This window comes from Urocampus carinirostris, chromosome 19 (genome assembly GCF_059441175.1).
Source record: "Urocampus carinirostris isolate Australia breed hairy pipefish chromosome 19, RoL_Ucar_1.0, whole genome shotgun sequence".
Taxonomy (NCBI): Eukaryota; Metazoa; Chordata; class Actinopteri; order Syngnathiformes; family Syngnathidae; genus Urocampus; species Urocampus carinirostris.
Window position 1 is genome coordinate 805042 of NC_142367.1, and position 15423 is coordinate 820464.

A 15423-nucleotide genomic window follows, 5' to 3' on the forward strand; every position below is an offset into this window, starting at 1 on the left:
TGTGTTCCTTTGCCGGAGCACCGACCAGAATCAAGAGGTGGAAATGCTTCTTTGCGCCCCAGAAGTAAGTAGCGCCCGAGTAGAGCCCGGGCAGGACTACACCGAGGTGCCGACGTCCCGGCGCTCCTCCCAGCTGGCCAACACCTGCAGCCAGCAGAACTCGGGCTCTGGCGCCAGCTCAGGCGGGCATACGGAAGGAGTAGAGGACCATAACCAGGTGAGTGGCTGCTCAAAATGCTTTTAGTCTCTGCTGTCTTCGTTTAACACGGCGGCGTCCGTCTCCACCAGGACTTCCTCCTGGGCTGCGAAGAAAGTGAGGCGGAGGACTACGTGTGCGACTACCACCTAGAAATGCTGAGTCTCTCCCAGGACCAGCAAAACCCGGCCAGCCTCCAGTTTGATGACCTGTCTTGGCAGCGGCACCTGCCCTCGCTAAAGCCTCTGGGCCTCAACATCATGCTCAACTTGTGCAACAGCCGAGTGACGCAACAACTTTGCTCCTTCTCCGACCACTTGTCCAACATGGCGCTCCAAGAGAGCCACGGCAGTGTGCAGCCCGTCCATGTACCCTGGGGACTTTGTGAGCTCTCACGCCTCATAGGTAACCCTGGTCTCGCCTCCTGGCCAAAGACGGGCTCACTTTACCAGTGTTGGGCAGGTTACTTTAAAAAAGCAATTTGTTATCGTTACTCACTACTCCTTTCAAAAAGTAACTAGGTAACAGAACTAAATGACTATATAAGAAAAAGTAACTAATTACCAGGGAAAGTAACTTTTTCCGTTACTTTAAAATAGTTGCTTATCAAAGAATTAAAAATGTTCCGAGCAATATTTGAGTTAGTTGAACAGAGAACAGCAGACAGGTAGGTTTGTTATAGAACAGTGTTATATTAATGCATCTCACCAGCAACAGATTTATCCCAGACTTAAAGTGCAACAGAAATAAACAATAAGCAATATACTAAAATAACGCGAAGCAGTAAACAATATAAAGTGAGTTTAATAAATAAAATCTAACTGTCATAACCTAAGACAACTGGTCAAGTAGACATAACCTCCTGTACTACATGTATTTTGTTCACAACATAAGTTAAGTGTAAAAGAAAATAAAATGACTTCACTTTATGAAATAATCTGTAGTCAGACAACCGCTCTAGTACACATATGCTACTGTACTTGAAGTAAGCAGTTCAATATAAAGTGCGTTTAACATTGCAGTGTATAATAAAACAAACTTGCTAAACGTGAGACACTGATCAAATAGAAATATGCAACTGCAATTCAAATATTTAGTTCACAACAAAAGTCAACAGTAAAACAATAAAGTTACTATCCAATTGCTCTTTCCATGTGATGATATGTGCTTAATAGCACAAGAAATACACTACCAAATCTGCCACATTATTACAGAGCATGCGTGATGTGTCCCCAAAAGTTTACAGTTGTATGTTATGGTTTACTTGCGATTGACACGAATGTAAACTCCCATCCACACCAACACGCCTCGTCTCAATTTATTTAAAGTAACACACCGCTTTTGACCGTCAGTAATGGTAAAGGCAGAACAAATGAGTTAGATTACCCTGTTAATGAAAAAATAAAAACGTTATGTAACTGCTTTATTCATAACGGCATTGCTCCAAACACTGCACTTCACAAAGTGCTCATTTTCATTTTTTTGGTTGTCAGGCTTCACACCCGGCGCCAGAGAGATGTTTCATCAGGAAAGCCACTTGGCTCTCTACCAGCTGCCCACGGGAGAAAGCGCCACAGTTGCGCCTTCGCGCCGTCTCCACTACTTGACCAAGCGCCAGCCCCCCATCTCCCATCTCATCTCCCTTTTTGTTCGAGACGCTTCCTTAGGTGAGCTTGCCTATCGGCCCCAGGATTGCTCATTTATACGGTAGCCGACATTTTTTTCCTCTCTTTGGTTGGCAGAGAGCGTACAGATGTTGTCCCATGGCTCCGCTGACCTCATCTTGGAGGCCAGCACGGACTTTTGGGATGGTGCTGATATTTATCCGCTTATGGGTTCTGACAGGTACGCTTTACCTTTGCTCCTGTAGATGATAGCGTGTTCAGTAATAGGGGCCACAACAACGAATCGATTAAAATTGATTATTAAAAGCGTTTTCAAGTAATTTCATCATAGATTTGTTGTTTTGCGCGAATAATAAACCACCTAGCATATTAAATCAATCCAAATAGACCACGATGGTCCAGCATAGTGCGCTTTGAGACAGTTTTAAAAAAAAAAGTTTTAGTCATCTTTATTTGTAAAGGCCTAAATCACGAAGTCTCAAAGGGCTGCACAGACCCCAGACTATAGAGACTTCATACTATTATAACACCATCCCCTGATCTAAAAACTACCGTATTTTCCGCACTATAAGGCGCACCTAAAAGTCTTAATTTCTTTCAAAAGCTGACCATGCGCCTTATAATACAGTGCACCTTATATATGGCTCAATATTAAATTCGCAAGGTCTCGCAACTTGCGCAACAGCCGCCGACTCGATTTTCCCCCGAACTTGAAGTAGTCCGCGGTGTATGCTGGGATTTATATACCGGCGTTTCATTGGCTAACCAATGTGTCAATCATCCGTTACATCGATCGCTATTAGCTGAAGTTATTCGGAGCCTCGCATACGCAGCTTGCTAAACAACGCCATAAAGAAACATGTTTCATTAGTCTGTATTTGTAAACATTTTACTCTCCTGGATTTACTACACTCATGGTTGTAAAAAGACCATGATTGCGTATCATTATTGAACGTGAGAACTTAGGTGAGTTATGCGGCTTTATATTTTCCCAGTATCTTGTTTTAGAACGATCTTGATGTTGCTGTGATGAGTTGAGTGAATTAAACTCAATTCCAAGTGTTTATTGTCATATGCACAGTAAAGTTGCGAGCGAAAAAGAAAATAGAAACTAAGGAATGGTTGCCATTTCTTGAATTCCAAGACTTTAACCTTCCGAATGATATTTGAAATGACGCATTTAAGTGACATCGTACGGACACCGCATCCGCACGTGTCTACGACACGTATTTGCTTCTTTGCAAGCTTTGGGAATGTTAAGGGGGTAATCAGTTTGACTGAATCATCTGACTGTTTTGTCGACGTTCCCATTGTAGTGCCTTATAATCCGGTGCGCTTTATCTATGGAAGATATAGGACCAAAAACTATTTTTTGGGGGTGCGCCCTATAACCCGGTGCGCCCTATAGTGCGGAAAATACGGTACGTAAGGGCAAGGAAAAAGTCAAAACCTCAGCATGAGGAAAATGAAGAAACTTTGAGAAGGGACCGCACTTGAGCTAATCCGCTTTCCAGAATGACCAAGCTGCAATGGATGTTTCAACACACAGATATAGTCAACATGAATGAATCGATTATTAAACTAATTGTATGTTGCAGGGCTATTTTAGAATGGACTTGCGTGTTTCTCTGAAGGATTGTGAGTGTGATCGTTTGTTACCATCATGAGTTGGTCTGAAATGCATTGAATGTGCCCAAAAGCTTCTTCCTGAGGTCTGGAGCCATTTGTTGTAAAAGCTCTGGTTGCAGTCACCCAGGGGTGAGTAAACGTTTCGATTGGTGGGCCACACTGGCTTAAAACAATTTGGCAGAAGTGCCAGAAGGAAAAAAATATACATTTTTGTATCTACCAATACAGTCTGCCATCCCATACCCCAGAAATTCATGAGGGGAAAATATATTGTAGACATATCCAACTTTCCTAATATCTTAATTGTTATTTCAAATGGACATCTAATTTTTGGGCTTTTCTGTAGACGGTCCATTCATGCAAAAAATAAAAAATGACGAAAAAATTCATTTGTTTTTTCGGATCAGCAGCGATTTGATGAAGATCCAGACAGACATCTACACGTACATTTCATATTTCATGTTCTAATAGAAAATGTAATCAAATTGGCTTTGAAACAATCAGAATTAAAACAAAGTAGTTAAATATTTCCCCTTGTCAGCCCTTGGAGCGTAAGCCCCCCCCCCCGAATGTCTTATCTCTTTGTTTGTAGGAAAAAAATTCTCGACTTTTATCAACGTGCCTGTCTGACCGGCTACTGCTCAGCCTTCGCCTACAAGCCAATGCAAGGCTCACTGTCAGGCCAGCTGAATGGCAAATGTGTGGAGTTGTCATCAGTTCCCCCCCTCTTCTCTGGACTGGAGCTGTCTCCGGCCACTCCCACCCCCGCCAAGAATCCTTTTTGCAGGAACAGCTGGAGCTCGGACGGTAAGTGGCCGGCCTAGGTTTTCGTAGTGCTGTCCGTTGAACTGTGGCGCAATCGACCCTTTCGCCAACAGAAGGCATCGGCGAAGGAACGGACGATGACGGCGTGCAGGCCCTAGGCGGGCAAATCTTAATGGGCATGGTGTCATCCCAGTTCCAGGCCCGTCTGGACATCGTCCGACTTATTGACGCTCTCATCACGGCGTGCATTCGCTTCGTTTACTTCTCCATGGAGGATGAGTTAAGGAGCAAGGTAAAGCCTGGAATTAGAATTGTCTTCATTGTCATTGATAACAACGCAGTGAACGTTGTTTACAGCAACATTAACCTGTTAACGTCTAACTGCCTGCTGGCGGAACATCAGACTGTTGAGTAAGAAAGTTGTGTTTTCACAATGTCACAACTCACTGAAATATCATTGGAAAGCTCAAACTCTTGTATTCAAAATACAATGACCATTTTAAATTGTACTGATTGCAGAAACGATCAGTCTGAAACAAGATACCCGAAAACTATAAAATCACACAAAAGTGCTGTGAAATTCCACTCATGAAACGATTATACACAAATATGGTCTGGTTAAATTCACGATAGCCACAAAATTGCTGTCAGATTAAAAGAAATCCGCCTAAAAGCATTTCTGCATCGTTTGACTATCCTTGTTGTAATCTGTTTGTTTTGCTCCCCTTTAATAATAAACTGACTCGTTAGATGATTGATATTTTTATTTTCACGGTCCTTAGCCTGTGAAAACCTACAAGGGCCTGTATTGGGAGGAAAAAAAAACAACATGACTACTTCGGCTTCAAAAATCTCTAGCTATGATGACTTTGCACCAAATGCAATATTGCACAACCCTTACGATACCAACGGTATCACGATAACACTGTATGTAACATCCCACATGCCGACATTTCTTGTGTAAATACCATGTAAATTATAACTATAGCCTTATCCCCCTTGTTTTATAACCTTATCTTCTCTGCTCCTTTATCTTCTTGGCTCATACCTCACTGTGAATGTGTAAAACTGGAGTGTCATGCCCAATTTCGTTGTCACAATATGTTAACCCATTTTGTAACAATGACAATAAAGGTATATTCTATTCTAATAGTGACCGATTCAAATATTGACACATTGGTAGCGAATGAGATTCCCAACGTAATTTTATGCAATTTTACGGGCTGAGCTGAAAATAAACATGCAGGAATACAACTCAAGATCCACACGTTAATTCTCCTTGAAAAAAGTATCAGTTTTGGTTAATAAATTACTTCACTTTAGTTACATTTCAATCTAATTATATATATTTTTTTTTAAATAGTTCATTTGAGTGAATGGAACTTTCCATCAATATATTTTTCTTTGAATTAAATGTACCCCACTTCTGTTAAAATAGAAATTAAAGGCTCCTGACAGCGCCCAGTGTCACTGAGGCAGCTTCTAGCATCAATCTTAACAGTTAAAGGGAATTGAAAATTCACATAATAAACCACAGAAATACAGATACCATATTTAGGTTCAGCGGTTAGCTGTTAGCTTAAGCATCTGTATTGTAATTTCTTTTAGGGGCGCTGGCTGTGACCAACACAACATTAGCAACTACCGTTAAGTAGCTGACATCACAGATGCTGTCACTTGCTGGATTAGCATGAGTAAATAGCATTAATAACTAGGTTGCTCAATTAAAAACCTTGGAAAATTGAATGCACTGCAACTATTTTATTTTTAGTTATTTTTCTGTGATGATTAGGCAGTCATCAGCCTGAATTGAGTACGTATTTAATTTTAGCGCGTTAGATATATTGTCTAACATTGCTTTAGGGGCTAACTGCGACCAGTACAACATTAGCAGCTTCTTTCAATTTCAACATTATTCCAGTCATGCCCTTGGATTCTAGTCAAATTTTTGTATTTGCCCCCTTTATCTATTTGACTTTGACACCCCTGATCTTAGGGCGGCCGTGGGGCATGATCCTGTGTCAGAATATTTCGTACATTTAAAATTCAAACGTTGCATTTTTAGAGCAAAAATAAAAAAGCTAGATTGATTGATGAATGTGTGCCCCTTGTGAATTATTGAATCATGAATACATTAGTTATGAAAGGCAATGACACAGCAAACAAGTCACACCCACAAATCATGGTAAATTAGAAATTGGTTAAATGCAAGAAGTATTTGTTCATCTGCTAAATAGACTAGAAATAACTAGTATTGTTCCGATGCTGTACTATTTCAAGGCATCTTATTGGCGGGTAAAACAGACAAAACCACTGATTTGAGTTTTGAATGTAATTAGATGTAATGCTCATTTTAGTGAAAAATATTCAGCTTTGGATAATTGGATGCTCTTCAGCTGTCTAATCACAGTGTAGCGCTGACAGAACCTGTTTAGGGCCATAGCACCCTGGGAATGCCGGCTCTCGGGGAGCTAAGCAGGTTCGGGCCTGGTTAGTACTATGATGGGAAACTGCCGTGGAATACCAGGTGCTGTCCATAGGTCATTTGGCGCATGCTCTGCTGTGACAGCACTGACTGTACCTCCCTGGTACTGTCCGTAAAATAATTTTCCTGAAAGAGACCAAATAAATTGAATTATAATTACTATTATAACAACAGAGTCAGCTAGTTTGCTTTATTTAGCACAGGGGTGAAGAGCACAATGACAGAGATCAGTAGTGCAAATACACACCATGGCGTGGCAATCATTTATATAATGATACATCTAAAAGTTTTTTGATTAACTTAAAAGATAAAAATCGTATTATTATTTTTTTAATGCAAGTTTATAACACTCTGGCGGGACCAATTAAACCCTGGTGCCCACTGAGATCTTCCTATTGATTGGGAAACACAGCACTCCAGGAAAAACGCGTAATAAAGACTTCAAAGAGAGAAAGTACATGCTGTAGCTTTTGTTCTGTTCGCCTCACATTTCAATAAAGAGGAAATCCCCCTCTTCGCTGGTTCATCTGCTTTTGCCACCCTGTGCCCACCTGCAGGTTTTCGCTGAGAAAATGGGTTTAGAGACTGGTTGGAACTGTCACATCTCCCTGACGTCCAACGGGGGCGGCCCGGGCGAAGATGCCCCCTGCAGCCCCTGGCACGGCTCCCCACACCGGGACTCGCAAGGTGCCGGTCTGCCTACTTTACTCGTGGCCATTATCTGCCAAGCCTCACCTTCCTGTACTGTGTGATGAAATGTGAAGATTGTCCAGACGAAGTGGAAGGTCCCTTTCTGCCGGAGGAGGAGGTCCACTCTGATTTGGGCGCTTTTCAACCCACAGACAGCGATGTGCCCAGCTTCCTAGAGGATTGTAACCGGGTAAGGCCTTAGCCACAGGGGTTGGGAACCTTGTTGACCCAAAAAGCCATAATAGCTGTGTGGGTGTGTGTGAATTCAAGACAACATTCAACAAAACCGCCAAACCTGTTCTCCAGACAAAAGCTAATTTTTCAACACATTTCATTTCACTGTGTGACATTTTATGATTTGCTAAAATATATGGAGTAATAGTGACAAACGAACAAATATACCACTTTAAACAGTTACCTAAGATCATTGAAGCTTATTTTGACCTTCATTTTTTCAGAAATAACAGTTTCAGAACAAGGTACAAGCAGTTCTTTTGTAAAACAGTCACAAAATACTGCAAAGTTTTTGGATGTATTTCCCTTCAGCGCAGTGGGTGCGTTTGAGAGCGAGGGGAACGTCCTGTGTTGCATAGATCCGCCCACCTCTCACCCAATCGAACTGTTCTGTGTGCTTGGCTAGCGTTTGTGGGTGATAACAGTACATTGTGTGGGTTTTGATCATAAAGTGTCTGAAAAGTGAACATACATTATTTAATGAGCTTCCATCTAGAGCACAGGTGTCAAACAGGCGGCCTGCGGGCCAGATCAGGCCCGCTAAGGGATTGAATCCGGCCCGTCAGAGAAGCGCAAGAGAAAAACAAGCTGCAGGTTGAAATATGTCAACTTGATGTTGCCAAAGCCAGGTGCCTCGAACAAAGACACTGTACTTGCATTGATTTCTCTCTCTCTCTCTTTCTCTCTTTTCTCTTTCTCTCTTCATACCCTTCGCGCCTTCTCTCTCTCTATTTCTCTTTGGATTTCTTTCTTCCTCTCCCTTTCTTTTCCCCCTCTCTCACGACCTTTTATCTCTTTTGTTTCTCACGCTCTCTCCCTCTCTCTCTTTTTCTTTCTTTGTCCCACCCTCTCTCCTTTTCCCTCCCTCTTTCTCTTATTTCTTTATCTTTCTTTTTCTTTCTCTTTAATCTACTAGTCCGGCCCCCGACAGAATGTTTGTTCTATCTCGTGGCCCCCGAGTTAAAATGAGTTTGACACCCCTGATCTAGAGCATTGGTGTCAAACTCAATTTTAAAGGTGGGCCAAAATTAAACAGAGAAGTAAAGTCAGGGGCCAAAGTCAATATTGATAGAAAAATTTAACTACAAATGATATGTAATGTTTAACCTTTTCATATGGAAACAAACCTTGGTTTTGCTTAAACACAGAATTTGGAACAACCAAAGCTTGATATTACAAAAACCTGAGAAATTACTTTTGAAATAAAAGACACAGTGGTATTCATTTTTTATTTAAATAAAGTAGTATGCCTCTCCCCTTATGATTTCAAGTTCCTTTTTCAAATATTTTTTTTTCAAAGCTAACAACAACAGAACCAAAAATAATAATGTCATTCGATAAAAATCTAACATTTCAACTATTCACAGACCATGCCTTGCAGTAGAAAAAGTGCATAAGAAACAGATATATTCAAGCTCCGTTTGCTAAGCTCTGATTTACTCTGCACATTGGTCTAAGCCAAATACCTGGCATCTTTTCTTCTCAATACTAGCAAAGCATTGTGGGATTTGTAGTTTTAGCGGCACAGTATATACCGCGGGCCAGCTCTAATGCACATTTGATATGATCTCATGGACCAATTATAATCACACTGCGGGCCAAATTTGGCACCCAGGCCTGGGTTTGACGCATATGATCCAAAGTATTCTTTAACGATGTACAGGCATAACGGGTGTAACACCTTGACTGCAAACTGTAGTAGGGCGTATGCCTTTTAATATACTGGACTGAACAGATTTCATAAGTAATTTCGGCTATGCATGCACCAAACCTGACAAGTAGCTTACCAGAACGGAGGAATTTGCTCGAAGAGCAGTTTTATAACCGAGCCATATGTGCTCATAAAAAGAATCATGTGTGGCTTACGGGCTATAGGTTCCCGACCCCGCCATAGCCTGCTGTCAAAGGACGCAACCGGTGACAAAGGACCACTTTCGGGGCCACTTTCCTGTTTTGTGTCCAGGCCAAGCTCCCGCGTGGCATTCACCAAGTCAGACCTCATCTAAAGAACATTGACAACGTGCCTCTGCTAGTGCCACTATTCACCGACTGCACCCCTGACAGTAGGTTGCTTTATGTGGCCCAAGCTGACTCTAGCACCTCCTTCATTGATTTTTGATTTTTGCTTAGACTATTTAATTTTTTTTTTTTGTCCAGGCCCTTACCCAGGGTTTGGACGTGTGTTTGAAATCCTTGATAATGCTTGAATTTCAATGTTGTGTTTTCAAGGATTGAAAAGTTTTTGAATTTTGTGTGAAGTGCTTGTAAATGCTTAAAATTTGAAATGAGGACGACACTGTTCTCTAGTTGTTTCCTTTTGCCATTGCATTTCTTCCCTCGTGATTAAAGAAATCCAACGTCGGTTTGTAAAGTATCTATCTATCTATCTATCTATGGCATTGTCCTAAGAACATGATCGCCCTCTATTGGTCGTGACCAAGAGGAGCGGTGGATGGTACACCTAAACAGGGCACTATGAAATGTGTATATGTGCAAGAATTAAATGTTAATTATTGACATTTCTGTGTTTTCCCATAGAATGCTGTCGACTAAATTTGTTTAAATTTCCGTTTTGTACACCGTATTGCAATCGCTCTTGAACTGTTCCTGTGCTCAATGTGCTGCTGTGGCAGTCCCCCTTCAACCCATCCCTCCTCTCCTCTGGGAACAAAAACACTCGTATTAACCAATCAACCAAAAGTGGGTGAGAGGACAAAATATATTTTTTTAAACTATTTTTTAAACCTTGGTGTGGAACAATTGAACTCTGTCGCCCACCAGAATTTTGATATGGTATGGGAAACACTGCAATTAGGGCTGCAACAATGAATCGATGAAATCAATTAAAATCGCTTAAACGCCTTGGCAACCAATTCAGTCATTGATGCGTTGTGTCGCCCGAATTATGCAACATTAAGCACGCCCAGAGCCAATGACATCACATGCAGCGTTAGTCGGTGAGCATAATGGCGAGGTGGAGTGAGATTAAAGGCGCTATTTCCAAAGGTCAATTCAACTCATAAAACATGAGGGATATGGAGGAATCAGTTCGACTGAAGTCCGCCAAAGTTTTTTTACTGTGTGTGTGTTTTAATTGCCCCTGGGGAAAAATAGTGTTTTGATTAAATGATTATACATTTGCAGGTGTATTCCATTGATTTATATGTATTTTTGTCTCGTTGTTATTTACACTTGAAGTGTTTATGTGTTGCTGGGTTTTCAGATTTGCAATGATTTCTTGTTCCAAAAGCTCATGTCCCTTAAACAACAAAGATGCCTTTTCTGCACTTCATTAAAAAATATATATTCGTAGAAGTTTGTATGTATTTTGTTTGTTATTTGATAAAAACTGATTTATTTATTTTTTATTAATATTGTAGAATATTCTGTTTTGTGCACTATTTTCTTATTTGTCCACAACATTTCAATATTTGAAGAAAGAGTTTGTGTTGAGTTGTGTGTTTGTTTAAAATCCGGTTAAAAATGTATCGAAAAAATAATTGTCTGATTAATCAATTTATTAAAATAATCTTTAGTTGCGGCCCTAATTGGATTTATTATGGGCCATTTAGGTAGTGGTTTGCAGTGCTAAATTTTAATGGAAAGAAGAACTTCCTGCAACTGAAAATGTAAGCCATTTGTACCCAAAACCTATAGGGGGAGAGATTCATCTAAAAAATATTTACACACGTACTTCTTCAGATCCACAAATATAATCACGATTTACTCGAGATTTAAAAATCATATGTCTTAATAAATCCACACGCAAGATTAAAACTCGCATATGTAAATTGCAGATATTAATTTTTGGTTCTGCAAAATATACCGGATTTCTTTTTTAATTGTACTGGATAAATATTTAAAAATATAATATTTAAATGTCCACAATTACTCCTTGAATTTGGCCATAAAAATCGTGTCCTGCCTTACCACAAATGAACAAATGTATGGAGGAGTGGTCCTGCCACACGTATAAAATACTGACAGATATATGCCATAGAAATGAACACATCAATCATACCAAAATACATGATATAAATGCACTCCATTTATGTATGCTTTGAGTCATGTATTTTCTCATCTATTTTTTTGTGTATTTATATTACATATATTTTGTCACAACCAAATTTAGAAATAAGGGGGCGGGTCAAATGAGCTGAGCTTTTCACCTATTGGTTTATCAGATAAACTTATTGGCTACCAGACTGATCAGCCAATTGGTGAAAAACTCAGCCAGTTCGAATAACATTTTTGTGACAATGCTCAACAAAATACATGACCAAATGCATGGCAAAAAATACTGAAGTAAGTCATAAAATATATAACAAGATATGCGACAAAATACACGACAATACATGACAAATGACAAATTACATAACTAATTAAATACTGTAGTAAACGACAACATAAAAAATTAATAAATTGCATTTGTCATATATTTAGCTATTATTTGATTGTTATATGTGTTCATTTATGGTATATATTTGTAAGTACTTTCTTTTTATACATTTATTTCCTCCATATGGTCCTCTTTACAAATGATGGGAATAGTTGTGCTGAAATTACCTTAATTTAAACCTTCTTCCTTTGTGCTCCCACAGCAATGTGTGAGATGATCAAGATTATGCAGGAAAACCGGGAGGTCACGTGCTGTCTGGGAAGTGCCGCCAATTTCCGCAACAGCCACCTTTTTCTTCAGAGTGACCTCAGGTGAGTTAGAAAATGTTAGCCAGTTGTGCAAGGGTTTGCACATGGAGTGCATTGTTTCCCCAGATAATTTTGTGAGACTGAGATGGGGGACAGTCTAGGGTGCCTGGTGGGGACTGTTTGGGGGTTGGGGGGGCGAGCCTGGGCGGTGTGCGTACACTAATTATGAAGGGCAATGAGACAGCAAACAAGTCACACCCACAAAGCATGGTAAATGAGATAGAATTTGAATCCCTATCATCTACAAAAAAATAACACTAAAAACAGAATCTCGTTCCGATGAAGTAGTATTTTAGTGTCTGAAACTCGTGACAAAAAGTTACCGGACACCAGGGCAGACAACTTTTCAGCCATAAAGTTTCCTGCCCCATTTTTCACAACTTGAAACACAATAAGACGACTAATTGCAAAAACAAAACAAAAAAACAATTGATGCAAAGTATTACGGATTGATAATCAGAATATATAAGAGAAACAACACTTTTAAATTGAATTTATTATAAATTTCTTATAACATTCATTGCATGTATATGACATCACTGTTTTTCATCTGCCATCAGTATGTACCTGTATTGACTCATTTTCAATTATGCAATTTTTGCGTTGCGTTGTCTGCTACAAGCCATGTGAACTCCACGATGCTCTTTATGTGCGTTTACGTTTTGTAGCATCATACATTTTGTTAGCTTCTTTTGAATCTTTCTTTTGGGGCTGAGGTTTCGGCTTGATTTCTAACCACTCCTCATTTTATTGTGTTCTCTGTGTGTCTACTTTGGAAAATGATATTCAACTGCACGACTTTATAACGCTCGGGAAAGTCCGGAAGCATAAAGTTATTCGACGCAAGCTTCTGATCGGCTGCGAAGTATGCAAATTGCTAAATGAACCAAAATTCCGATGTTATTTCAGACACTGAGTATTTTAAGATATCGTATCGACGGGTAAACAGACCAAATCACTGTTATGAGGTTTGGATTTAATTAAATGTAATACTCTTTGGGCAAGACACTGAATCCCTAATGCCCCCAATAAGCAGGTAGGTGCCTTGGATGGCTGACTCCCTATTTGTGTTTGAGTGTATGTGTGAATGGGTAAGTGTGAAGCACATTGTAAAGCGCTTTGGGAGGTCTTCATTGACTTGAAAAGCGCTATATAAATGCAGACCATTTACAAATTTACTCATATCTGTAAATTACAATAGTAAATATCAGTACTGCTGCTTTTGTGATTGGTGCTCTGACAGCAAGCTGGTTCCTCTTTGATGGTTTGAAGGAGGTTATTTCATAAACGGTCAACCTCAGCCAATTGCTCCTCTTATTAATGATTGCAATTCCCTTATTAAGTGATAAAAGATGTATTTATTCACAGCAAGACGCATCATGTTGATCAACCGGTGACCGACAGTTGGGCCATTAAGGTAGTGTTTTTCAGTGCTAAATTATAATTGGAAGAACGTCCTGCAACTGAAAATGTAAGCCATTTTTACAAACGAACACATCTATTATACTTAAATACATGACATAAATGCACTCCATTTATTTATGCTTTGTGTCATGTATTCTTTCATTACTTTTTTGAGTATGTACTGCATATTGTCGTATGTTTTATCACAACCAAATGTAGGAAGGGAGGGGGCGGGTCAAACAAGTTTGAGACCCTGGCGGGGACCAATTGAACTCTGGCGCCCACAAGAGTTTTTATATTTTATGGGAAACACTGAATTTAGGCCTGCAACAACGAATAGATAAAATCAATTCAAATCAATGATTAAATGCGTTTGTTACCATAATGTACCATTATGCATGAACTGAATGAATAAAAAAAATAATCTTTACTATATTATCGAGCCTTTATTTTTTTCACTCTACAGGGAACTTCATTTAAACTTTTTTATACTAAGCAACATTAAAGTCAAGCAACACAGAATCCCTTTTAACCAATCTAATCTAACCACTGCACTACAGAAACATTGTGTGTGACAAAAATATAACTAGTCTTCACTGAATATTGGCATTTAGGAACACAAAGTGCTAAGCTTTGAGGGACTTTTTTAGTATTTTCTGTCCATGATGGACAATGCACAATGTTTTGGAGGCATTAATAACATCAAAATGGGTCCAAATAAGGCTTATTTTCCTGCTTTGACTTGTTTTTTAAATTATATATAAAAAGATTTTTCCGTATTTTTGTCCTCATATTGCAATAGCCCCATTCCTGTGTTCAATATACTTGTGGGGCGCATCATCCCTCCAAATCTTCCCTCCTTTGCTCAGGGAACAAAAATGAGCGGCGGGAGCTCCAGAAATATTATAGAATACAGATTAACCAACTAACAAAAAAGGAGGACACCATGGCTTTGCGATCTTTTTTTAAATGAGATATCTTTGAGGTATTTTGATTAACCTTTAGTTTATTTATATTTAAAAACATGATTACATTTTTTAATAATACAGGTTTACGAAACCCTGGCGGCTCGCCAGGGGTTTTATATGGTTTGAAAAACACTGGAGTGATTCTTCACACTCGAATGTCTGCAATGTTGATCTTACCGCTGCACTTCATTTTCTACCACCCACTTTGCCAGTATCGCTTTGGATCCGCTCTACCCATCGCAGTGTTCGTGGGAGACGTTGAGCTACGCCGCCAGGGGGGCGCTTAGCCGAAACGCAGAGGGCTTGACCCCCCTGCGACTGTCGAGCCAGCTCAACAGCCTGGGCTGCTCTGTGGCGTTCCACCAAGGAGAGAGCGTCAGCATGACCAAGCTCATCGAACAGGTGACCAGCTAACCCAGGGGTCAGGAACCTTTTGGACCCAAAGAAGCCATAAAAACAAAACAAAAATATATATATTTTTTCCTCCCCATAGAGACAAATTATATATCTTAAGACAAAATCAACAAAACTGCTAAACCTGCTCTCCGGACAAAAGCTTCAGCACATTTTATTTTATTGTTTGATGATTTGATCAGATCTATAAAATAATAATGATGACAGCGCCTGTGGCCCATATCAATATCAATACACAACTTAAAATTTGTCTCTCTTTCGCAGTAACTTAAAAATGGGTTGCGTAGTTTTGGGTGTCATTAAAAA

At 39.7% G+C, this 15423-nt stretch overlaps 1 protein-coding gene across 6 annotated transcripts in view; it reads left to right on the top strand.

Annotated features, from left to right (window-relative positions):
• Positions 1–15423, top strand: part of tmem94 (transmembrane protein 94) — a 47152-nt gene that overhangs the window by 19682 nt on the left and 12047 nt on the right. For all 6 annotated transcript variants that reach the window (XM_088323070.1, XM_088323069.1, XM_088323068.1 and 3 more), the window contains 11 exons: positions 29–217; positions 289–601; positions 1690–1863; positions 1939–2041; positions 4043–4257; positions 4329–4507; positions 7258–7387; positions 7465–7580; positions 9588–9687; positions 12226–12334; positions 14916–15105. In XM_088323070.1, the coding sequence (XP_088179196.1) occupies positions 29–217; positions 289–601; positions 1690–1863; positions 1939–2041; positions 4043–4257; positions 4329–4507; positions 7258–7387; positions 7465–7580; positions 9588–9687; positions 12226–12334; positions 14916–15105 (1818 nt within the window). The remainder of the gene's footprint in view (positions 1–28; positions 218–288; positions 602–1689; positions 1864–1938; positions 2042–4042; positions 4258–4328; positions 4508–7257; positions 7388–7464; positions 7581–9587; positions 9688–12225; positions 12335–14915; positions 15106–15423) is intronic.